Here is a 24,305-nt window from a genome sequence, read left to right as displayed (position 1 = left end):
TTCTTTTTTAAAAAAGGTAGGTTTCTTCTGTTTGTGACATGACAGTTCTGTCCCCTCTCCCCACCCCAAGTGGCCCCCCCCTCCCGCCCAGGTGTGGTCTGCACTGCCTCCCCCGTTCCTGCTGTCCGATTGCTTGTGGTTCCATCCTTGCTAACTCCCCCTCCCCCCCCAGTGGCACCGGAACCCTCCTCCCCCCTCCCCGCCCTGCCCTGGGCCAGCTTGGCCTCCTCCACACTGCCCAGGGACCCCAATTTGAAAGCCCTCCCTTAACAAAAGAAAGAAGGAAGACGATGTTCTCTGCAGGCAGGTGGGCGACCAGGCAGAGAGAGCCCGTGGCCCTTGAAGGGGGTGTACTGGAAAGCCTGGCAAAGAATGCTCCGTATAAAACCCGCCCCCCGAAAGGTTTAGAAATATAAAAAAGACAACCCTTGTGTGTTCTAAATAAAAAGTGCCATTGGACCTCTTCTCTCTGTTTATTTTAACTTTTCAACTGAATACTGTTATTTGGAAATAACTGTAGGACAGCCAGTCTGCCTACTCCCGGCAGCTTCCACACCTGGGGTCCAAGTTAAAGCTATTCTGTAAACATTGGAGGTTTGTTTTTTTCTCTGTGGTTTTCTATTCCCCCCTTCCTCCCACCCAAGCCCGATTCACATACCTCCCCCTGTTCCCCCTGACCAGCTCTCCCTCCCCCCCAGCCCCAGCCCCCCTCCCCCAAAGCTCCTCTCCCCTCCCCCCATCCCTCCTCCTCCTCCTCCTCCCCCTGGGAGTCATTTTTTTAAATAAAAAGGTCGGAGTGGAAAGGGGTGCTTGGGTGAAGGAAGGGGAGGAGAGGAGGAGGAAGAGGAGTGGGAGGCAGGGAGGTGCCCCTTTCTCCTCTCATCTATGCTGGCCCCTACTCCCCCTTCCCCCCCCAGCTGAAGGGCGGGAGCGGCTAGGAAAAGATATGAATGGCCTGGGTGGCTGGGGTATGGCAGGCAGGGCACTCGGGCTCAGCCTTCCCGCAGATCCGGACAGCACACTCCATGCAGAAGAGGTTGTGGCCGCAGGGGACCAGAGCCGCGATGACTTCACTCTCATAGCACACCATGCAGTCCCGGGAGGCCTTGCGGGCACCCTCAGAGCTGCTGGAGTCTGTAGGGGAGCCCGAGGCTGCTGACACGCTGCCCGGCAGGGAGGACGACGAAGATGAGGAGTAACCCGTGCTGTTGGAGAAGGATGACAGAGAGCCCTGGGGCCCGGGGAGCCAGGAGAGGGTGCTGACGGGCTCGCTGGGGATGCGCCGGGCCAGCGGGTGCTCAAGGCTGATGCCCCCCGGCTCAGGCAGCGTAGGTGAGTGGCGCGGGGTGGCGGCGCCGCTGAGCCCGCTGTTCCTCCGTTGGGGGCAGCCGGTGACCGAAGGACAGCCGCCGAAGGCCTGCAGGGGGTTGGTGCGTTCAAAGGGAGACCAGATGGTAGCTGGAGCAGTCAGGTCGAGGGCCAGGAAGTCAAAGCCAAAGTCACAGTCCTCGGAGCCCAGAGGTGGGGCGGGCGGGGCGGCAGACTGACTATCCCCCCCAAAGCTGAAGCTGCCTCCGCCCCCGGGGCCAGGACCATAGGGACTGGTGGGACTGGCCTCAGCCGCAGGGGCCCGGCTGCCATAGAAGGCCTCCGCGGGGGCCAGGCTGTCCGCACGCAGGCCGGCCGAGGGCCGCCGGGCCGGGTTGGGCGCCTTGGCCCAGAGCCCTGCAGGACCACCCAGCAGGTCGAGGCAGACGTCGGTGCCGTTGGAGTGAAAGTCATTCTCAGCACCAGCATCGATGAAAGAGCCCGTGCGCATGGTGATGTGGGCCTCAATCTCCTCACGGGCCCGGTCTACATTCTCAGGCATGCCCGTCACCTCAAACACAGGCTCCTTGTCCCGGCTCGGGGTCACGATGTACGTGTGGGTCTGCTGCTGGATCCGCTTGATGGTGGCGCCCTTGGGCCCCACCACGAGCCCCACCACGCGATAGGGAACACGGACCTGGATGGTGGTCTGCCCAGGGAGGTTCGGGGGCCCTTGCACAGCCCCCGTCAGGCCATTCACCTTGTTGCGCGTGGCCCGGATCATGGAGAAATGCTCTGCGGCCGACAGGATCTCCCGCTTGGCCATCTCCACGTCCTCTTTTCGCCCAGTCACGATGAAGATGGGCTCCTCGCCCCGCACTGGAGTCTTGATGTAGGTGTTAGTTTTGGCTCGAAGGGCCTTGATCTTGCATCCTGCAGTGGGAGAGGAAAAACAACCATCAGACTTCCACTTCTGGAATCTCGTACCAAGCCCTCACACTCACATTCCACCCCATGCCCCCCCAAATCTCCAACCTCTCCCCTTCCCCTGAAAAGAAGTTTGGCCTCAGAACAGCCCTGCAAGGTGGACCTGGAGTCAGGTCCTTTCCCTTCCTGGGCCCTCGGGTCAGTAGGTGCTTTAAAAATGAGCACACACAGTAGGTGCTTAATAAATGCTCACTGACTGACTGGCTGTCATTTGTAGAAGCAGAGGTCCTCTGACTCCAAATTAAGCACTAACTACCATACCACACTGAGCCTGAACCCATGAGTGCTGACCCCAGGGCTCACGCCCTTTTCCTCATAAAAGAATCCTAAGCTCTGGGGCAGCTAGAGCTCCAGCCTTGGAGTCAGGAAGACCTGAGTTCAAAGCCTGCCTTTAACAATTACTGGCTATTTAACCCTAGACAAGTCCCTTAACCACTGTCTGCCTCAGAGAGAGCCGGACTCAAAGCCAGAAAGATCTGGGTTCAAGTTTAACCTCTCACACATACTGGCTCTGTCACTCTGGGCAAGTCACTTCACTTTTTCAGTGCCCTAGGCCAATATTGTCAAACTGAGCCCAAAAGAGATTCCTCTGGGCTACATACTGGTTGTGAAACCACAGATAGCAACGTCTACGTTACATTTGTTGTGTGTGTTATATTTGTTCAGCATTTCCCAAGTACATTTTGATCTGGTTTGGGCTGCAGTCCAGAGTTTTGCAGGCCTCCCAGACCCAAGGGGAGTGTGACGCCTCTGCTCTTGGCAATCCTCTAAGTCTGAGGGGTGCAGAGAAGGTACTGGCTGGTATTGACTGGGAGATGAAATTTTCTCACCTGGGAATTTCCTTTACCAATGAAATCACAGGCCCACAAACTCATCCAAGCCCCCACGATAACCCTGTAGGCTAAGTACTACAGATATAATTAGTCCCATTTTACAAATAAGGAAACTGAGGCTCAGAGACATTCAATGATTTATAGCAGACTATACTTAGCATGTGCTAGAGGCAGGATTCAAATCCAGGTCTTTCAACCCTAAGTCCGGTAAACCATCTGTGCCTTTTCTAGCTCAGACATTGTGTTCTAAGAGCCCTCTCAGTCCTGACATCCAGGGTTCTCAGGGCCCTCCCAGCCCTGACATTGCGTGTTCTAAAGGCCCTCTCAGCCCTGACATCCTGGGTTCTAAGGGCCCTCTCAGCCCTGACATTGTGAGTTCACAAAATATCTGAGCCATTAGAAGGGACCTCAGGAACAACCTAGTGTAACCCACACACAAGAGGAATGTCAGACAACATTCTAGGAGTATCCAGAAGACCACCAAGGAGGGAGAACCCACCACCTCTTCAAACTGGCCATTCTACTGTCAGGCATCTCTAATTTTTAGGAAGCTCTTTTTGATGTAAAGCTTCAGTTTACCTCTTTGTCACTTCCACATCCAGTTCTGCCCTCTGAGGCCAAACAGTCTAATCCATCCACATAAAGGCAACTATCGTGTTATCCTAGTCCTCACTTCTCCAAGCCGATGCCCTGTTCCTTCAAACTAATCTCAAATACCATGCACTCCAGGCCTTTTACCAGCCTGGCTGCCCTTTTCTGGATACTCTCCAGCTCATCAGTGGCCTTCGACTACAGTGCCTAGAACTGACCTCGATCCTTCACATGAGGTCTGACACGGACGAAGAGCGGTGAGTGGAACTGTCACCTCCCCACTGCCCTCAGCATCGAATTTGGTTTTGGCTGCCACATTACACCGCTGCTGACTCATACTGAGCTTGAAGTCCACTAACACCATCAGATCTTTTTCAGAACTGCCGCCTAACGATGCTTTCCCCAGCTTCTAAGGGCCCTTCCAGCTCTGACACTCCACACTTTTAAGAGGGCCCTTTCAGCTCCTGATCACTCTGACGTGTGGTGTTCTATGGCCCAAGGCAAATTCTACTGGCTGGCAGTCAGTAAGCATCTATTAAGTGTTTGCTATGTTCCAGGCACTGTGCTGTATATTGGGGTTACAAAGAGGCAAAAACTTCTGCTTTCAGGGAGCTGACATTCTACTGAGAAAGACAGCATGCAAACAAACATAGACATATAAGACTGATAGGATAAACTATAAGTAATCAAACAGAGGGAAGGCATTAGCAGTGCGTATGTGGAGGGCAGGGGAGCTAGGAAAAAGGCTGGGTCTTGGGAGGACGCCAGGAGGCAGAGCTGTGAGAAAGGAAAGCATTCCAGGAATGGGGCAGAGAGTCAGGAGATAGAGGCCCTTGGTTCGAGGGCCAGCAAGGAGGCCAGTATCACTGGAGAGGAGACAAGTGTGAGAAGACTGGGAAGGGTAAGAAGGGGACAGGCTGCAAAGGGCTTCCAGTGGGAGACAGGACTGGACCTGGGAGGTAATGGGGAGTCAGCACAGTTTACTGATTTGGGGCAGGGGCGTGATATGAACGTGATTTAGGGAAGTTACTGTGCCAGCTGAGGGAAATGATTCTAACGGATGGGAATAGGGAGAGACGTGAGACAGAAAAACCAACCAGAAGGCTATCTCACTAGCTGAGCCATGAGGTGATGAGGGCCTGTCCTGGGGACTAAGGCGTAAGGCCACATAGACTGTAAGCATCCAAGGAGGCATTTGAACTCAGATCCTCTGAAACCAGAGTCAGCCCTCTTACCACTGAGCCACCCTGACTCCTTCCTCAAGCGGCAGAGAGAGCACGAGTGTAGGGTCCTAGGCCCCGGTGAGGAGTTCTGGGTCTGCCTTGGGCACAAGGTCAAGGGACCCAGCTCTAAGTTCAGTAGAACTCAGAAGGTCACTCCACGCAGGTGTGCTCAAGGCCAAGGGGGTGGGCCACACAGTCAAGGCTGAAGGAGGGAAAGCACTGACCAGCCATCAGTTTCCACATCTATAAGATGGGTGGGGGGTTGGGGGGGTGAGAACACCAGTATTATTTACCTGGCAAGCCTGGAACAGTCTGGGACAGTCACATGAGATTCTTAACTGTGCTAAGGCTGGCCCCCACTCAATACACTCCAGGGGCTTCCTGTCACCTTCACAATCAAACATAAAATCCACTCTGGCATTCGAAGTCCTTTATGCTTTCGTACCATTGTGATACCCTCGAGGCTTCTCCACCAACCCCCCTCCATGTACTCTGACCCCCTGGACCCTCCATCTCCGGACTTGGGGCATTTGCTCTGGTGTCCCCCAGGCCTGGCATCCCTCCCTCCTTACCTCCACCTCCTGGCTTCCTTCCAGCCCCAGCTACAATCCCCTTCTACAGGAAGCATTCCCCAATTCCTCTTCACACTACTGCCTTCCCTCTGTGCAGTATTTCTAATTTAACCTGTATATTACTCATTTGTACATAACCATACAAAAACACCATTAGAAGGCACCATGAGACTGGGAGCTCCCTGGGGGCAGGAGCTGTCTTTTTACCTTTCTTTGCATTCCCAGTGCTTGGCACACAGTAGGTGCTTAATAAATATTTGCTGACTGACTCACCCAGAGTAAGTCACTTCCCTTCTGTGGGACTCAGTTTCCCCACTTATGAAGTGAGGGGGCTGGACTCAGTGGCCTCTGGGGTACCTTACCAAGTGATAAGGCAAACCAAACAGCCAGCTGGAATTGGTCAGGTCAGGGCTGCTTGGAGGAGGTGAGCTAGGAAGAAGGCTCTGTCTGCCAGGCAATGGCTTCCTTCACTTAGACACACTTGTCTCAGCTGGCCAGAGGGGCTCCTCCCTGGCCCCTCCACCACCTTCTAGCAGTGAAAAGGACCCAGAGAAAGAGGCATCGTGTATGATGGAAAGAGCCCTGATTTCAGAGTCAGGGGACCGGGGTTCAAATCCCGCCTCTGACGCTACCTCTGTGACTGCGGGCCTCAGTTTCCTCATCTGTAAAATAAAGGTGTGGGACTAGATTCTGAGATCCCTTCCAGCTCTGTCCACACTGGAATTCTTAGTTCCTACCCAGGGACACGGCAGGTTCTGAGGCAGGGGGAAGGCTCCACCCCAGATATCACCCAGAAGTCTGGTGGGGAGGGGCTAGGAGGAGTCACCCAGCAGCCTGGTCCCCCCCACAAGCAGGCCAGTCCTCAGGCTGTTTTCTAAATCAAGGAGCCTCATCCTGGAAATGCTTCATATCAACAAGCCATACACTGACTTCACAGGTTACCACGGGTTCTGCTGGAACCCAGGGAGCACCACGGCCCCGTGCTAATGGACTGAGAACCCAAATATCTAAGTTGGAACTCCAGCTTTGCAACTTACTAGCTGTGTGACCTTGAGTGAGTTACTTAATATCTCTGGGCCTCAATTCTTCCATCTTTAAAGGGGGGAGGACTGGAGCAGATGGTTCTAAGGTCATTTGCAGTAAATATCTTATCTAAGTTTTGCCCTGCAGCAAACACAGGAGAGGCATCTTTTTCTCTTCTGTTGAGTTTTGTTTCATCTTTCTGATGGTTCCTCCTACTGGTTTTAATTTTTACTTACAACTTCACTAATGTGAAAATATGTTTAATAGGAATGTAAATGTATAGCCTATATGAGATTGTGCTCCCTCTTAGGGAGGGTGGGGGGGAGGAAGGGGTAGAAAAATTTTAAACTCAAAGCATATGGAAGTGATTGTTGATTAACCAAAATAAATCAATTAAAAAAACAAAACAGGAGCATCTGGGGAGGGCTGGCTTAGGTGGGTGGGTGGAAGGGCTGGGGTGGCCAATGCAAGGAAAAGCTTCCTAAAAGTCATCTCAAAGTGGAAATGGGCTTTCTTGAGAGAATTACAGCATCTGTTTCACTGGCTTATGGTGAGAACTGAAGAAAGAAGGAAGGAAGGAAGGAAGGAAGGAAGGAAGGAAGGAAGGAAGGAAGGAAGGAAGGAAGGAAGGAAGGAAGGAAGGAAGGAAGGAAGGAAGGAAGGAAGGAAGGAAGGAAGGAAGGAAGGAAGGAAGGAAGGAAGGAAGGAAGGAAGGAAAGAAGGAAGGAAAGAAGGAAGGAAGGAGGGAAGAAAAAAGAGAGAGAGAGAGAGGAGAGAGAGAGAGAGAGAGAGAGAGAGAGAGAGAGAGAGAGAGAGAGAGAGAGAGAGAATATGAAGTACTTTGAAAACCTTCAAAAGAGCTATGTAAATGTTAGAGAGGTAAGCAGGAGGCCTCTTGATAACACAGGGGCTGAACCAGATATCCCCTTAGGTCTCTTTCCAGATCTAGGCTCCTTCACTGTCTTTGTTAATGAACCAACCTCCAGAGTAGTCCTGAGGAAAAGCAGGTCCCAAGGCTTAAGTCCTAGAAGAAGGGTGTGGTGTGGTGTGAGAGGGCAGGACTCTCCCTACAGATATAACCCCATGTCTTAGGACCCAAGCAAGGTCACTCAACTCTCCTCCCAAGCAGTTCCATTCTTTCCTTCATCAAAGGGCCTGCTATACAAGAGGTGCTTAATCAATACATATTGGCAAATGGAATCCAGGGCACTTGGGGCCTGCAGCTGGAACACCAAGGCCCATGGACAATTCCCCTGACCACAGCCAAAAGCTAGAGAGGCTGACAAGGTCCCCCTTGAGAGAATGAAGGCAGGCTCACAGCCTCTCAGGCCTCCTTGCCTCCCCAAGCTAGTCGGCCATCCAGGTTGTCCTTACAAAGATGGCTCCCATCTGCTCCCTGCTCTCCATTCCTGAAGACCAGGCACTCCCTTCCTTGTCTTCCACCCTTGCCTCTCTTCCCATTCAGGGTTTTCCAGCAGAGCCACAGCATAGTGGATGGGGGTTACAATTAGCAGCCGGAAAGATTTAGGTTTCAGAATACCGAGGAAGTATATGTGTGACTTGGGGCAAGGCGCTTTTAATTGCTCTCTGCCTCAGTTTCCTTACCTGTAAAATGGGGATAATCATAGTAGCTCTCTCCCACCCCACAGCTATTATGAGGATCACAAGCATTAAGAGATGTGAAAGAGCTCTGCAAACTTAAAGTAGCTACAGAAATTCTGGAAATTATTATCAGCTATGATTTCTTCCTTTGTAAAAGGGTGATAATTCTATCTCAGATACCTACCTCTCCCTAGGGGGATGGGGGGGGGGATCAGGAGGCTCAGAAACCACAAAGTGTTAAATAAAAATCCTATCTCCTTAGAATTCTTATCTTCCTAAAGCCCAGCAGGATAGGGAGGAGTAAGCTGAGTCACAAGACTACCATCTGAGTGACCTAGGACAAGCCACTTCCACCCTGGGAACCTAATTATCCTCACTGATAAAATGGTGGAGGGAGGGGGAAATCATCCTAGACGACTTTTGAGGTCCCTTTTCACCTCTAAATTCCATGATAGCATCCTTGTTTATCAGACACCTCCATTGGTCAAATAGTATTTATGAAACGCTTATCATGTGTCAGGCACTTTGCTAAGCACTGGGGATGCAAAGAAAGATCAAAGCAAGGTCCCTCCTCTCCAGGCGCTCAGTCTAAAGTGGGAAATGATATTTAAATAACACAGTCATACTAGAGAGAAAACAGGTGTGAGGTAATCACACAGGGAAGGCACCAGGGGCTGGCAAAGAGAGAAAGGGAGAGCATTCCCAGGTGAGATACAGCCAGGGCAAAGGCTTGGAGGGGAGAGATGAGGGGAGAGATGAGAGCATCTTGGTTGAGAAACAGCAAGAGGGCTGATACGGCTGGATCACAGAGCCTGGCTTAACACAGGACATAGCCACGTGTTTTGATAAACACTTAGTGATTGATTGGTTACCTATGCAGGAAGAGACCCAACTTTTCCAAGTCATTCAAGGCCTTCCACGCCATGATTGGCCCCAGTCCTCCATCAGGGCCTCCTCATCACCCTCTGCTGCCGCCAGACTGGTCCCAACTCTGGTCCGTGAACACAAGTCCTACCCTGCCCTTCTAAACCTGATTCCATCTCGTCCTCAAAGTCCACATTCCCCAAGAAGTCTTTCACACCTTGGTTTACATATCGAGCTCCAAGCATCCTGTTTTGTCTTGTAGTACATGACTGAGGACTTGGTGCCTGAAAAGACCTCCAGCTTGACTCAGCCACCCACCCACCCCCTGCATCCCTTCTCTGGGCCACTTCCTTCCCTGCCTCAGTTTCCCCTTCAATGATCTGATCAAATCATCAATGACTCAGTCAAAGGCCCATCTCCTCTTGCTGTTTATGCCCTGGTGCAAAAGTGGGCTGAGGTTCAAGGAGGGACTAGCTGGTGGTGCTTTACCCATCTTGACTTAAGAGGGCCTGGAGAAAGGACCTCAGAGGTCACCCAGCCCAAGGCCCTAGTTTAACAGATAAGTAATCCTTATCTTCTTCCTCAACCCAAATCTTCTCAGAGATCCCAGACCACTCCCAGAGGGCTAGCTAACCCACAGGAGCAATCAATCCATTCAATTAAGTGCTTACTAGCCTCAGGCACTGTACTAGGCCCTGGAGATACAAAGAAAAGGTGAAGGGTCACTGACCTCAAGAAGACAGCCTATGTACCAAGACACATACATAAGGAAAAGAGGAGGGGACACATTTATTAAGCACCTACTGGGTGCCAGGCACTACGCTAAGAGTTTCACAAATGGTATGTCATTGGACAATTTACAAAGAACAGATATATCTCTGGAGTCGATTTAAAGTGGCCTGAGAGTGCAGGGTGGGGATCGGGAAGGGGCTTCTACAGAAGGAAGCTAGCTCAAGACAAAACTTGGAGGAAGCAGAGCCAGGGACTTTGAGGAAGGAGAGAAGTCCGTGTGTGGTGGGAGCCAGTGCAAAGGCAGAGACAGGAAATGGAGCATCCCATGCGGGGCCATATGGCTGGGTCACAGGAGGGGGAGATGTACAAGAAGGCTGGAAAGGGTCAGGCAGCTCTGAGCTTTAAATGCCAAACCACGTTTACATTTGATTCTGAAGAAAACAGGGAGCCAGCCGCTGGACTTTCCTGAGCAGGAGAATGACAAGGTTAGATCTGTCCTTTGGGGGCCGTGCAGGGCACAGATCGGAGCAGGGAGACTTGAGGCAGAGACCAGTGAGGCGGCTACTGGAATAGTGCAGGCAACAGAAAGACCTACATGAACTGATGCAAAGTGAAGTGAGCAGAACCAGAACACTGTGCACGGTAACCGCAAGACTGTACCTTGACCAGCTTAGTCAGATGATTCCAAAGCAGCCATGATGAAAAACGCTATCCACCTCCACAGAAAGAACTGATGGAGTCTGGATGCACACTGAACACTATTATCTTTCATTTTTTCCCCATTTTTTCTTGGCCTGTGTTTTCTTTCACACATTACTACTATGGAAATGTTCTGCATGATTGCATGTGTTTAACATATCAAATTGCTTACTGTCTTACTGGAGAGGGAGGGAATTTGGAACTCAAAATTTTTTAAAAATGTTCAAATTTTACATGTAATTGGGGAAAACATTTTTAAATTTTTTTAAAAAGAAATATAAAAAAAGAAAATAGAAATAGTCCAGGCAAGAGGCAATGAAGGGCTGAACTAGGGCGACAGCAGTGTGAATGGGAAGGGGGCGTATCTGAAAGATGGGGGGGGGGTAGAAAATGTGGCAATTGCTAGATCTGTGGTGAGGATGAGTGAGGAGTCAGGAATGACCCTGAGGCTGCAGACTTGTGACTAGAAGGATTCAGAAGAGGGCTGGGTTTGGGAGGGCAAGATAATCAGTGCTGTGCAGGACCAGGAAATGGAGATGCCTAACAGGAAATGTAGCTCAAAACAGGCAGGTGATGATTTGGGACAAGAGCTCCGGAGGGACTGGGCTGGATGGACAGACCAGATGACAACTGAACCTATGGGAAATGGTGAGATGGTCCCAGAGAATCAACGGAAAGAGACGAGGGGGACAGACCAGGGACTGAAGGGACACCCCACAATTAGGGCCAAGATGAGACAGGGAGGCTGCTGCAAGCAGAGCTGAGGGGAGAAGTGTCACAAAAATTCAGAAGCAAACTGATATGTTAAATGCTTGAGCCTGAGGAGGACTTCAGAAAAGGCTTAGGTTTGGGGTCAGAATAAGAGCAAAGCTGATTTCGAGGGACAGCAGAGGACAGACAGCCCTGGTGGGCTATGGTCCATGGGATTACAAAGAGTCCGACATGACTGCACACAAAGGCAGAGCTGGAGACGCATAACCCCCACACCAGCAGAGCAATCTGCAGCAGAATGGCCCTCTAGACTTACCAATCCACCCTACAGCACTCTAATTCCCTCCCCTAATGACCACTCTCTGAGAGAGGGGGTGCATCCATTACTATCCTCATTTTACAGAAGAGTGTCAGAGAAGTGACTTGACCTAGGACGACACAGCTAATGAGTGCTGGAGGGAGGATTTGAATCCTGGTCTTCTGATTCTAAGAGTCTATCCCTTATACTATACAACAGAGCTAAGCTCTCCCCAGACACATCAAAGAAGCAGAGCATATCTGTTTTCACAGCCCTCCCCCCACAGTGCCTAGCTTAGGGTCCACCTGCAGCAGCCCCCAGAAAAGGCTTCTAAGGACAGCTCCTAGAAATGAAGACCACCAGATGCCAGACTGAGAGCTCATACCATCCACCAACCAACCCACTCGTTTGACAAGGGGAAGGTTCACTGAGCTGCCCATGGTCACACAGGTAGTGAAAGATGGATTTGAACCCAAGCACTCAACTCCAAAGTCACTGTTTCTTTCCACTGTACCTGCCGCCTCTGAAGCTTGCCACTTGGAAGTCCATGGCCCTTTCCCTCTTCCTCCAGGGGCCCTCCTCTATCCCTCAGACACTCCCTCAGCTCAGTAGCAAATAATTACAGCTTTTGTTTCTCCAAGCTCCTCACAGCTGACAGCCTTGGGAGGCCAAGTAGTACAGGAATTATTATCTCTTATTTTACAGATGAGGAGGCTAAAGTCCAGAGAGGGTGAGCAATTTGGCCAATGTCACACAGCTAAGTGGTAGAGAGAGGGGACCTGAATGCAGTGCTCTAAGATCAGATGAAGGGAAACTGTCTCCGGCTTTGAAAGGGGGGGCCGGGGCAGTGCAGCAGGAAAAGAGATCAATGATAATCAGTTTTCACATGTATAGTTTTTAAGATCTGCCAAGCGCCCTGTGGACATGGTCTCATGTGATACTCCCAATGACCCTGTAAGGCAAGGGTTAATCTTTTTTTCCATGTCCTAGACCCCTATGGCAGTCAGTCTGGTAAAGCCTGGGGCCCCCTTCTCAGAAGGATATTATTATTTGCATCAAATAAAACACACAGGATTATAAATCACCTATTTTGCGATCAAGATGTCATTTTCAGTGAATCCCCTGAAATCTATCCAGAGACTCCAGGTTAAGAACCACTGCTGTCTGTGAGGTGCTATTATGATCCTCATTGCATAGATGAAGAAACTGAGGCTGAGAGATTTGTCTGGGGTTACACAGTCAGTCAGAGTTTGGGACCTGGACCCTGATTTTCCAGACACCAAGCCCAGGACAAACAGCACCACGCCAGCCTGTCCAAAAAGCAAGCCAAAGTGGTCTTTTCTGATGATTGAGGCCCAGGCTTGGGGAAGGGAAAGGATACCTTTATTCTCCTCTTCTGACAGAAATGAAAGGACTAGGGCAAGATCCCCAGCACAGCTGGGAGTCCATGGGCTTCAATGGGGCTCCAGGTGCCCTCCCGACGGCCAGGGCCGACCTGCTTCCTACTATCCTCTCTTCCAAGTAATCATTCCCTCCACTGGAACTGAGCCTTACTTAGCCTTTTTCCAAAGCTCTCATAAAGTGTCAGAGCTCAGAGCGACCCTTCCCATTCAGCCGGGATTTTCATTTTACAGAGGCAGTGGGAATTCAAGCAGACTTCCTGGATGGTCACACAACAGCTAGCGAGTTCTAACCCTCAATCTCTGACGACTAGCCCCATGACCTTAGACCATGCCACATTCTCCAGGTATTATAACTAGTCCTGCAACAATTTTTTCAGGTTTGTGGGTAGAGAAGTCCACAGAATCATGAGATATAAGGCTGGCTGGCAGGAACCTTAGAGATCGAGTCCAACCCTGAGATTTTTCAGATAAGGAAACTGAGGCCCAGAGAAGGGCATCACAAGGTCACCCAGCAAGTTAACAGGGGGAACTCTGGATGGAACCCAGGGCTTTCTCTAAGAAACATAGAATTCCTGTTACCCTCTGGGGGAATTAATGATGGGGACAGGCTCCTGACTATAGACTAGGCTGGCCCTGAGTCACCTCTCCCCCTACTACTCCCCAATGCGGCAGCCACTCCATGGACAAGAGGGCATCGACAGAAGAGCCCTTAACAAAAGAAGCACCAATATCTCCCATGTCTATGGTATGAAGGCCTGCTTTGTGTGAATTATTACATTTGATTATAAACATGGCCTCCAGGTAAGCAATGGCAGGATGAACATTCCCATTTTAGAGATGAGGAAACCGAGTCCAGAGAATAGGAATGACTTTCTCAAGGCCACACAGGCCTACACATGGTAGAGCTAGGATTTAGGACACCTCTAACTCCAGTGTTTCTTCCCCTTCCCCAAATGCCTCCTGGTGGCATGAACACTGGACCAGGGGCTTCCCATTTTTTCTGTGCCTGTCACTTGCCAGCCCAGCTCCCTCAAAGACTTGCTCTTAAAGCCATCTTAGCCTCAGCCTTCTCCATAAAACCAGACAGCCTTTCCTCTCTTCCCATACAGCCGGGCTCAGCCTAGACCACTGGGCCCACCTCTTCATTGGTTTCTCAAACTCCAGCCCTTCTGCCTTGAGTGGCTATGATCATCACCTACACCATAGCCTAGCCAAGCAAGTGCGTATACAGCCTGTGTAGATATAGCTCTCCCACCTCCGGTCCTTTGCCCATGTCTGATACCTCCCCTTTGGAAGTTCTCCCTATTCTCCAAGGCCCAGACACTCCCTCCCAGAAACCCCAGCGGGCATCCCTGCTTCTGCTCTCTCTAACATCCCCTACCTCTCCGGGTGTGTCTGACTGATGGGTGTCTGGGTACAATATCCCTCCTACTTAACTGTGAATGCCACAGAATTTTCTACCTCGAGCCTCGGGAATATTAGGCCTCTGCATACAGCGAGCACTTAATAACTACTGACTGAATCATCCCAAAGTGTGGCTCTTGTCACAACTGGCCCCCACTCCAAAATCAGCATTAGCTCCTTTTAGCCCGCTAAGTCCAAAACCCAGAATCCTCTGAATTGTGCAGTAAGTTCCTCTTCTTAGAAAAGGAACAGAGGCACAAAGACAGAAGAGACTGCTACTCGGCCAACGTCACAGTTAGAGGTGACTGAGAGTTTAGGTTTCCTGCCTCCTCCTGAATCCAATTCAATCTGACTAGCATTTACTTATTAAGCATCTACCATAAGGAAGACACAATGAGAAAATCAAAGGAGAAACATCTCTGCCCTCAAGAAGCTTCCCTTCCGCCACGTAGGTCAGCTAAACAATTATGTGCATGAGGCAGGAGAGCCCTGGTTGCACTGAGGGAACCAGAGAAGGAAAGAAACATGCCTTTATTAAGCACCTACTGTGTGCACCTGTAAAATGAGCTGGAGAAGGAAATGGCAAACCACTCCAGGATCTTTGCCAAGAAAACCCCACAGGGTCCCAAAGAGTCAGACACTGAACGAGTATGCACCTACTGTGCTAAGCCCTTTACAAATATTTCATTTGATCCTAACAAGCCTGTCAAGGTAGCTGCTTTTATTATCCCCATTTTACAGATGAAGAAACGGAGGTAGAAAGAAGTGAAGTGATCTGCCCAGGGTCGCACAGCTAGTGTCTGAGGCCGCATTTGAACTCAGGTCTTCCCAACTCCAGGGCCAGCGCTCTACCCACTGGGCCACCCAGGTGCCTCTGAAGGAAGCCTGGGATTCTCAAAGGTAGAAAGGTAAGGAGTGAGTGCATCCCAGGCACAGGGGGCCACTTCAGTCAATTCCTGGCTGGCACCTTCCTTATCCCCTCCGCCCCCACACACCAGCTGCTTCTCCCATTCTGCAAGTCTCTTCTCTCTGATTCTCCCCATTCAGCCAGAACACCCTCCTATTCCCAGGCTCACCAAAGTCACAATGCCCTCTAAGACACAAGCTCACATGGCTCTGCCAGGAGACCCACCCAGACCAACCCCCCAGACACACGGCGTAAAGCTCATTCCTCCCTCTCCCTCACTACGTGCCCTCAGCACGCCTAAGAGGGCACTGCTACCCACTGGCCTGCCTGGGCTTTCAGTCTCCCATGTTTGCAGGTGTATCCAGTCTACACAGATGGCCAGCTGGGTGCATGCATGTAACCTGGGGCTCTGTGCTAGGAGCTAAGGGGGACAGAAAGGTCCAAAGCCCACCAGGAGGAAAGCAGCACAGAGCAGATTGAGGCTTTGCCACGCATTCCCTTTAAGACTCTCTCTGGGCCTTAGTTTCCTCATCTGTAAAACATGGGAGGTTGGGTTAGATGGTCTCAGGTCTCTTTTCCCAGCTCTAAATCTCTGGGTAACGCCCCTCATCTCTGAGTAGAGGGCTCACAACACCTACCTTTGAAAGGTGGCCAGCTCAAATGAAATCGTGCATGGAAGTACTTTACAAACACTACATAAATGAAATCATATCACACATTACAGAGCCACAAGGCACAGGAGTAAAAGGCTGATCAGACTCCCTGAGGTAACCTTGGCCTCCCAGCCTAGACAGGCACCCAGAAGTGCCTGAGCACCTCTTTTGGAATCCCAATTTCTTCTATAAAATGGGGATCCACCATGTCTCCTTTGAGAATTGCTGCCCAGACACCCAAAGGAGCCACCAGTTAGGAAACTGTTTTTCAAACCTGAAAGCTGCATACAACATCTGCTAGGCAATTAGACGGATTAAGGGAGGCATACCTACAGGGAATTCCCAATGTGCCCAGGATGCAAGCCTGGAAGGTGAAATCACCAGGGACTTCCTGGGGTGAAGAGGCACTGGAGCTGGGTCACAGGCTTGGGGGGGGGGGTCGGGGAGAGAGGCCGTTCTGGTGGGAATCTGTCCTAGCACAAGCAGGAAAATGAGGTGGGGGGGAGGGATAGGGCAGGTGGAAGTTACCCCTGACTATTTCTTGGGGCTCACTATCGCCTTAAGAGGAGTAACCTGGAAGAGGCTGGAGTGGGGAGGGGTTCAGGCAAACAAAAGGGCACTCTACAAGTAGGGTGGGCCCCAGTCTCTCCCCTGAACTCCACAATCACCTCTCAACAATAATTCTTTTGGGGCAGCTAGGTGGCACAGTGGATAGAGCACCAGCCCTGAAGTCAGGAGTACCTGAGTTTGAATCTGGCCTCAGACCAAACACTTGGCTTACTAGCTGTGTGACCCTGGGCAAGTCACTTAACCCCAATTGCCTTTAAAAAAAATAATAATTCTTTCAAGGTCACTCTCCTCATTACTGCCTTGGTAAGAAGGGGAGCAGAATGGTTCTTCTCCTCCCCCCATCTGACAGAGAGGTAAACTGAGACTGAGAAAAGGGAGGCATTTCCTTAAGGATGGGTCTCTGGGCTGCCTGTCTGGGGCTTCTCCTCCAAAGTCTTCAATAATTACAATCCTATCTGGCCTCAGACTCTTGACATTAGCTGTGTGACTTAATCTCAACTGCCTTGCAAAAAAAAAAGAAAAGAATTACAATCCTGAGGTCCCTTCTTCTGCCACAGCCTCAGAGGCCTGGCCTCCCCAAGTCCTTAAATTCCACCTCTCTGCTAATTATCAACTGAGACATCTGTAAAATGCTTATAGTACAGTGCCTGGAACACAGTAGATGCTTAATAAATGTTTGTTCTCTTCCAAACAGAAATAAAACAAGCTCCAGTCTTCAGGGCCCAGCTCAACTGCCACCTCTTGGGGCGGGCAGGTGGCACAGTGGATAGAGCACCGGCCCTGGAGTCAGGATGACGTGAGTTCAAATACAGCCTCAGACACTTGATATTTACTGTGTGACCCTGGGCAAGTCACTTGACCCCAATGCCTAGCAAACCCCCCCCCAAAAACCAAATGCCACCTCTTCCAGGAAGACTTCTCTGACTCCCCACCATCCTTCAGATGGTTGTCACTCCTGAGGGAGCTGAGCTAGGCCTTAAAGGGACCCAAGGATTTCCAAAGGCAGAGGTGGGAGGGTATGACAGAGGGCATTCCAGGCCAGGAGAGGACTGGGGAAGTTCAAAGTAGTGGAGGAGAACAAAGGACTGAGTTGAGTCTCTTACTCCTGTGGGTGGCACATTCTCCCTGCAGCTTTCCCCAGGCTAGAACACCAACCCCTAAGGCCAGGGAGCCCCCTGCTCCCGCTCCCCCTCCCCCCTGCACTCGGGCCTTTGCAGTGACTGCACCTCACATTTATACAGGATTTTAAGGTTTGCAAAGGATGCCCACAAGCCCCCTGTGGGGCAGCTGCTGCCATTATCCACCTCTTACAGATGAACACCCTTTGCCTGGGGCTAAAGTCAGTTGCACTTTACAGATAAGGAAACCAAGGCTCCGGAAGAAAAGTGATTTTACCAAAGACCATGCAGTGAGCTGGTAGAATAGACAGGCCTAGAACCCCACCCCCGCTTTCTAAATGTGAGCTTCTGCTATGCCATGCTGTCCCCTGAGGGCAAGACTGGCCCCCAGGGGTGTGGCCCAAGTCTGGAGTCAGGCTGGTGGGGGAGGGAATGGAGTTTGGGAAGAGGGAATCCAAACCCCTAGCCCATTTACACTACCCACATCCTGACCTTACCTAGACCTATGGCTTTCCTTCTGGAAGAGATCTTCCCGGTTTGAGTGGGAAGAGCATCCCCTCAGATCAGGGGTGGGGAACCTGCCACCTCGAGGTCCTCAAGTGTGGCCCTTTGACTAAATTCCCCACCTCTACCCTAGACTATAACCCTAATCCATTCTGGGACCCTCGCTGGCCAACCACCCTTTCTCGCTACCTATAATGCCCAGGTGTGAACCCCAGCTTCCCAGGGAGAGAGGTGGCTTCACCCTTCCCAGGAATTTCCTCAGGATTGGGATCCCTGGGGAGCAGACTTTCTAAGCTCATTATTCTGCTTTCCCAACAGAAGTGTTTCTCCAAATCTCGCCTGGAAAGAGGATTAATAAATGCCTGACTGACAAATTTATTATAAATCGTGCCTGCTTTGTGATGCATCTGAGAGGGGCCGGCCATTCCTGGGGCACCTGTGGGGATTCGTTCAACAGAGAAGGATGCTTTTATTTAGGGAATCCTCCAGGTCAATCTTGCCAACAGGACAGAGCCCTGGACTCAGCATCAGACCTGTGTTCTAATCCGGCCTGAGGTCATTTACTGACTTTTCGCAGCTGCAGCCCCAGTTTTCTCAACATAAAATAGGGTTAATAATCCTTGCATTATCCTCCCTGGATCCCCTAGGGCTATGCAGAAAGTAAAGCACTACAGATGGGGGGATGGACCTTTTGTGTAAAACCCAGATTTTCACAGAGTAAGTTTGCTTTTGCTTCAAGTGGGAGCCACAAGTCTGCCTAACCTGAGAAGTGACAGTCAAGGAGGAAGGCAGGAACACAAAGCTCCGCGTTTGGTTGGGGGGGGGCGGAGTTAATATAAATCTAGGCTTCAGCTACTACAGGGATGTCGATCACCAGAGACCTTTAGACTAGAGGCCAAGGTATGGAAAGAACTCAGGCCTTCCAGGGTGCTCCCAGATTTACCAGGACTCAAGTGACCTTGGACAAATCCCCAAGATAGACAGAGAAACTGAGGCCTCAATGAAAAGTGATTTGCCCAAGGTCATTTGGAGAGTCGTTAGGAATGGCTATGAGTTGTCTTGGGCTTGAGTTCACCTGCTGACTCGGTTCAACCTTTGCTGATGCCTATGACCTGGGTGACCTTGGCCTCTGGGTCCCTTCCACCTCGGGATCAGGGAGCCTTTGACTGGGAAAGGGCCTGGATACCCAGCTTCCAGGGGTCCTGAGGGAGGCCCAGTGGCCCCCATCCAAGGCTCCTGCTGCTCAGCCCTGATCCCTCCAACGAGCTCCATGCCAGGTGACTCCCCTACGCCCGACAGGGTGGGGCCCCGACCACTCAGGAGCCGAGGGCAGGGAAGCTACGAGAGTCACTCCACAGACAGGAGTGCCTTCCTCCACCTGCCGCCACACTTGCCCAGTGACCTTGGCCAAGACATCTCTCTGAGCTCGGGGCTTCCTAAATCCAGACCAGCAACAGCTAGCCTTAACTGCAGCCGGCTGTAGCACTAGCAGCTGGTGGTGAGGGGATCCAGAGAACCAGATCCCAGGGGGATCTGCAAAACCATCTCCATTCACGATCCCACATAAGGCTCACAACGACCTGGGGAGGTAGGTCCTATTCTTAGCCAGATGTCACAGGCAACTCAGCCAGAAGGAGGATAATCAACTTGCCCAACCGCCAGCCCACAGTGAGCTCCTGAGGGGGGACCTGACCCCAAGTCCAGCCCACTCTGGCACATTGGGAGCAAATGGTTCAAGGAGAAAAGAAGCCAAACTGAGCCAATACCAGCTAGACAAAAAAAAAAGATTCTAGACTAGGAAAAGCAGAGAACCTGAGTTCAAATCCGGACTCCATCACTTACTTTAGGCATCATTTCATCTCTCTTGGCCTCAGTTTCCCCACGTGTCAAATGAGGGAGCTGGACTGAATGATCATTAAAGGCTCTACCATCCTATAATCCCATATGGGACTCAGTTTCCTCATCAGCCACACAGCATTAAGTCTGTTCTCACCATGGAGATAATGAGCTGACAAACTAGATAGAAACCAAGGTTACTGTCACTCTGGGGCCAGCTTGACCTCAGGAGTTCTATCCCAGACCTGGTATGCCACAATGGAGGGCAGAGAGGGACTCAGGCAGTCTTTCCAAGTCCAATGCTGCCAGCTTGGCCCCACCCTGGTTCCAAAACAGCCTCCCCCCCCCCACTACCCCCCACAAGTCACAAAGAAAGAGTTAGGCTAGGCAAGGGAAGGGGCAGGGGGAGACGGTGTGAGTGGGGAGGGGGGGATGGGAAGGGGGGGAGAGAAAGTTGAGACCAGCACCCAAGCTGGGCTGGGCTGGGCCAGGGCTCAGTGGAGCTAGGAAGGAGTGGGGAGGGGGGGAAGTGGGCTGGCTCAGGGCAGCCCAGCCACCAATGGGAAGCCTTGGGCCTGATGTCACCATGCTAATCGCAGCATGGTCCTCTAACAAAGGGAACAATAGGGCAGCCAGCCACCCAGGCCCCTCCGACAATAGAGCCGGCCCCAGCCTTCCAGCCCGGGATAGAATGGAGACCACCCCCCTCTTCTACCTCAGCAGGGACAATCCAAAGCAGGCTGGGGATGGGGGGTAGGTGAAGGCACCGCACTCCAGATCCCCACCAGCTTATCAGATCAATACATCTGGCACCACATACAACCCCAACTGGAATATCAAATAGGCATGTAAGGGTTCAAAGATCTCTTCAAAAACATCAATGCCCCCTATGCCTCCAACACACCCTCATTATCCCAGTAGCATCCCTGGCTGCTGAGATACATGGGGTCTTTGTGACTGATCCTCTGCAAAGCAGGCGGTGACATCCCCCTCCCCCCATTTCAATCAGGTTTTTGACAGAACCGGGTTTACAAGGGGGGGGAGAGGGATCTGTTGAAAAAGAAAAGGCCTCAGGGCCCAAACCGAACAAAACCTGCCTTTCCTCTCCCACTCATCCCCTGGGATTCTCTCCCATTCTCCAGATCACTAACATGATCTCAAACTTTAGCTAGAGGCAAGGTCCCCCAGCTGGGACCACCAAGCCCAGGCAGCAGACAAAAGGTGGAGGGCAGCCAGGGCCAAGGATGGGGGATGGGGTGGGGGGAGGATCAAGGCTGGCAGGGTGAGAGTAGGGCTTCTGCCAAGTTAAACTCTCCAGGCACTGCACAAAGGGGACAAGAGTGACCCAGATACAGAAGGGGGGGGGGATGCACATCTCTCTCGGAGAGCCCAGATCTTCTGTCCTACATCGGAGTTCATGTCATGTCAAGATCGCTAAGGCCTAGAGCCACATGCTGACCCCAAACTCCAGTGCTAAGGGGCTGCCGTGGGCCCTCCTAAGCGTTCTGTCCCCTGTCATTCCCATGCCCCCGATTCTACAGGGAGTGTCAGTGTGGTAGCACGAGGAACTTACACGCTAGGGGCGGTCAAGCCACTTTTGCTAGTGTCACTTTCTGGATAAAGGGATCCCTGGCGCCGCTGGGGGGAGGGGAAGAGGGCACCGACCAAGGCCAGGGAGGGAGTTTACCTTGTCTCCCCACAATCTCAGCGACGTGCTCTGAGCTGGGCACGGGGACACACTCGGTCATGTTGACACTCTTCTTCCGGCTGCCAATCACGCTCATCTGCTCTGCCAGGATGGAGTGGTGGCTCAGGTGAGGGTGGTGGTGGAAGTTGCTGAACACATCTGGTGGGGATGTGGTGTTGGAGGTCGGGGGGCTCACATCCGTGTCCAGCATCTGCAGGGCTCCCAGCACGGCCCCCGCCCCGACAGCCACCCCTCCGGGGGCGTCCAGCCCGGGCCCGGTAGCGGGGTCCAGGTCTTCCAGGGCACCGTCGGCTGCCTCGTCTTCTTCCTCCTCATCGTCCTCCTCCTCCTCCTCTTCCTCCTCGGCGCAGGCCTCGCCGTTCACCCCGCCTTCTTCCTCCCCTTCCTCTTCCTCGTCGTCCTCCTCTTCTTCCAACCCCAAGATGGAGAGCTGATCCAGGGCGAACCTCAGGGCGGCGGCGGCCGCCTCCTCTTGCTCTGGTGGGGCTGCCCCTTCCGAGCCCTGGTCCGGGAGCGGGGGTGGCGGGGGAGGCGGCGGGGTGGGCGGGGGCGGCGGCGGGGGCGCGGGGGGCTGCTGCTGCTGCTGTTGCTGTCCGGGGCCGGGGCTCAGCATCCCCAGGCCGCCGCCGTGGGGTGGTCCCGCCGCAGCGGCCGCCGCCGCCGCCGCCGCCGCAGCCTCCCCTCCCTCGGGCTGGTAGATGGAGCTGGGCATGGCCGGGCGCGGGGAGGGCGGCGGGGACCCGGGCTTCGCTAGCCCCGGAGCTGCTGCTGCTGCCGCTGCCGCTGCCGCTCCTGCTGCTGCCAATGCTGCTGCAGCAGCGGGAGCCGGGCCCTCGGGGGGCAGGCGGCCAGCGGCCCGGGCAGGGCTCGGGGCTCCGATCCTCGCCGCCGCTGCGGCCGCTGCAGCTGCTGCTGCCGCCGCTGCCACCGCTCCCCGGGCTGCTGCTGCTGCTGCTGCTGCTGCTGCTGCTCCTCCTCCACCGCCGCCGCCGCCGCCGCCCCCTCCTCCTCCTCCGCTGCCGCCGCCGCCCCCTCCTCCTCCTCCTGCTCCTCCTGCCGCCGCCCCCCGCCTCCTCCTCCTCCTCCTTTGTCTCCTCTCCAGCCGGCCGCCTGCATTCAGCAGCAGCGGGGGGAAGAAGGGGGCCGGGGGAGCGGCAGGAGGCTCAGCTGCGCCCGCGGCCGCGGCCGCCGCTGCTGCTGCTGCTGCCGACGACGACGCCGCCGACGCTACCGCGGCCGCTGCTGCCGACGCCGCCGACGCCGCCGCGGCCGCTGCCTGGCGGGCTCGCTCCGGGCTGGGGCTGGGGCTGGGGCTCGTCGCGGCGGCGGCTACGCGGGGCTGCGGCTGCCGGGGGCGGGAAGTGGCGGTGGTCGCGGGGGCTGCGGCGGTGGGCAGGGCGGTGGGCAGGGCGGTGGGCAGCGCGGCGGCGGCGGCGGCTGGAAGCTCCCTCCTCCTCCACCTCCTCCTCCTCCGGCTGCCCCCCCCGCCCCGCCTTTCCCGGGAGCCCGTGACGTCACCCCCCAGCCCAACAATGGGTCAGGGGACACGGCGCACGCGCGGGCTCCGCGCCGTCCCACATGTCCGCGGAGAGGCGGCCCGGCGCGGCTGGGCGGGGCCCGGGGCGGGCCGGGACGGGGCGGAGTGGGGGGTGAGGGGGAGAGGGGGGAAGTGGGGAGTCATGGGAGTCGGGAAGGGGCGGGGCGGGAGGGGGCCCGCCTATCCTTCGGGACTGGCAGTGGGGCCGGGGTGGGCTGGCCTTAGGGACCGGACTTGGGTACGTCCGTCCAGGGACAGCGCCCGGGCTTCCACGCGCTCTCACGCGACGAGACCGACCTTCGAACACGCCTTTATGGCACAAAGAGGCCTCGATGTAGACAGGAGCTCCTCAAAGGGATGTGGACATCCCACTAGTACCAAGCCCACAGGAAATGAAATCTAGGGCCCCCCCTCTCCCTACCGCACCCCTAGAGACACCCCAGCTAAAGACACCCCCTTCCTTATCCCTTCGTCTGGGGGTGGGCGTAGGGGTGAAACTAGGGCCCCCTCCGATTGGGATCGACCTAGGCGCAGAAACGCCCTTGTGCACACCTACACTTTGGCTGGTACTCCGAGAAAAGCCGGTGCCCAACATCCACTCAATTTTTAACTGTTAATCCTAGGCCAGTTCCCTCATGTCCCCTTTTCTCCCTTCTGCTGCAGTTGATGGTGGAGTGGATACTCAGGGCATGCAGATTCGTTGTCCAAAAGGAGAAAAAGTGCCCGCACCGCTGCCACCTCACCAAGACCCTGGGGCCTCTAGAGCTGGCCCGGACCTCAGGGGCTGTCTGATCCAACTCTCTTTTTTTCACTTGAGGAAATTGAAGCCCAGGGAGATTACACAACTTGCCAAGATCAAAGAAGTAGTAAACGACAGAGGTGGGTTTTGAGCCTGTGTCTTTTCACTAGCAAGATGGTATTTTTCCACTGTACCGTGCTTGCCTCCCCAAGGTAGGGGAGTTCTAATATCCTGTTGGAAAACTAGGCTCAGTATACTTTAAATCCAGCACTGTCTTCCTCAGATCTCCTTTGTCTGTCTCCCTCTACTTAGAGAATAAATGGTACCTAAAAAACAGACTTACTGTTAGAGTCTGAAGGAATCTACTTCTTTTAACTGATAAGGAAACTTGAGGTATTTAAAGCTCGTCCAAATTTTGGTTTTTACCTCCTTTTCCCGGTTTTATGTCACCTTACTCCCCTCCCTTCCGGCTATGTCCCCAAG

The 24,305-nt window shown here is 53.3% G+C and overlaps 2 protein-coding genes across 3 annotated transcripts; one reads left to right on the top strand and one right to left on the bottom strand.

Moving 5' to 3' along the window:
- Positions 1–719: 719 nt before the first annotated feature.
- Positions 720–22,258, bottom strand: MEX3D (mex-3 RNA binding family member D). The gene is made up of 2 exons (XM_021008989.2): positions 21,526–22,258; positions 720–2,241 (listed from the first exon to the last, which is right to left on the bottom strand). Exons 1-2 carry the CDS (start codon positions 22,256–22,258, stop codon positions 935–937), a joined length of 2,040 nt encoding a protein of 679 aa, XP_020864648.2. The 3' UTR covers positions 720–934.
- LOC110223447 (uncharacterized) lies at positions 21,936–23,971 on the top strand. 2 transcript variants are annotated; one of them, XR_002328702.2, is made up of 2 exons: positions 21,936–22,026; positions 23,747–23,835. XR_002328702.2 is itself a non-coding variant. In XM_078154132.1 (2 exons), the coding sequence occupies exons 1-2, from the start codon at positions 22,245–22,247 to the stop codon at positions 23,873–23,875; spliced, it is 1,080 nt and encodes a 359-aa protein (XP_078010258.1). In that variant the 3' UTR covers positions 23,876–23,971. The 2 variants fall into 2 exon arrangements, 1 of the variants encoding a protein (XP_078010258.1); XM_078154132.1 differs by lacking the exon at positions 21,936–22,026 and adding an exon at positions 22,245–23,195 and having other exon boundaries at positions 23,747–23,971.
- Positions 23,972–24,305: the final 334 nt, after the last annotated feature.

The sequence above is a fragment of the Phascolarctos cinereus genome, unplaced genomic scaffold (assembly GCF_003287225.1).
Source record: "Phascolarctos cinereus isolate Bilbo 61053 unplaced genomic scaffold, phaCin_HiC Scaffold_4;HRSCAF=312, whole genome shotgun sequence".
In the NCBI taxonomy this organism is placed as follows: Eukaryota; Metazoa; Chordata; class Mammalia; order Diprotodontia; family Phascolarctidae; genus Phascolarctos; species Phascolarctos cinereus.
Note: the sequence above shows the minus strand (reverse complement) of the source record. Positions and strands in the feature narration are given on the sequence as shown.

Coding starts and splice junctions, on each gene's coding strand:
- MEX3D (XM_021008989.2), bottom strand. CDS start 22,258: ATGCCCAGCTCCATCTACCAGCCCGAGGGAGGGGAGGCTGCGGCGGCG. Junction 2,242..21,525: donor TGAGATTGTGGGGAGACAAG/GTAAACTCCCTC, acceptor CTCCCACTGCAG/GATGCAAGATCAAGGCCCTT.
- LOC110223447 (XM_078154132.1), top strand. CDS start 22,245: ATGGAGCTGGGCATGGCCGGGCGCGGGGAGGGCGGCGGGGACCCGGGC. Junction 23,196..23,746: donor GGGACGGGGCGGAGTGGGGG/GTGAGGGGGAGA, acceptor CTTCTGCTGCAG/TTGATGGTGGAGTGGATACT.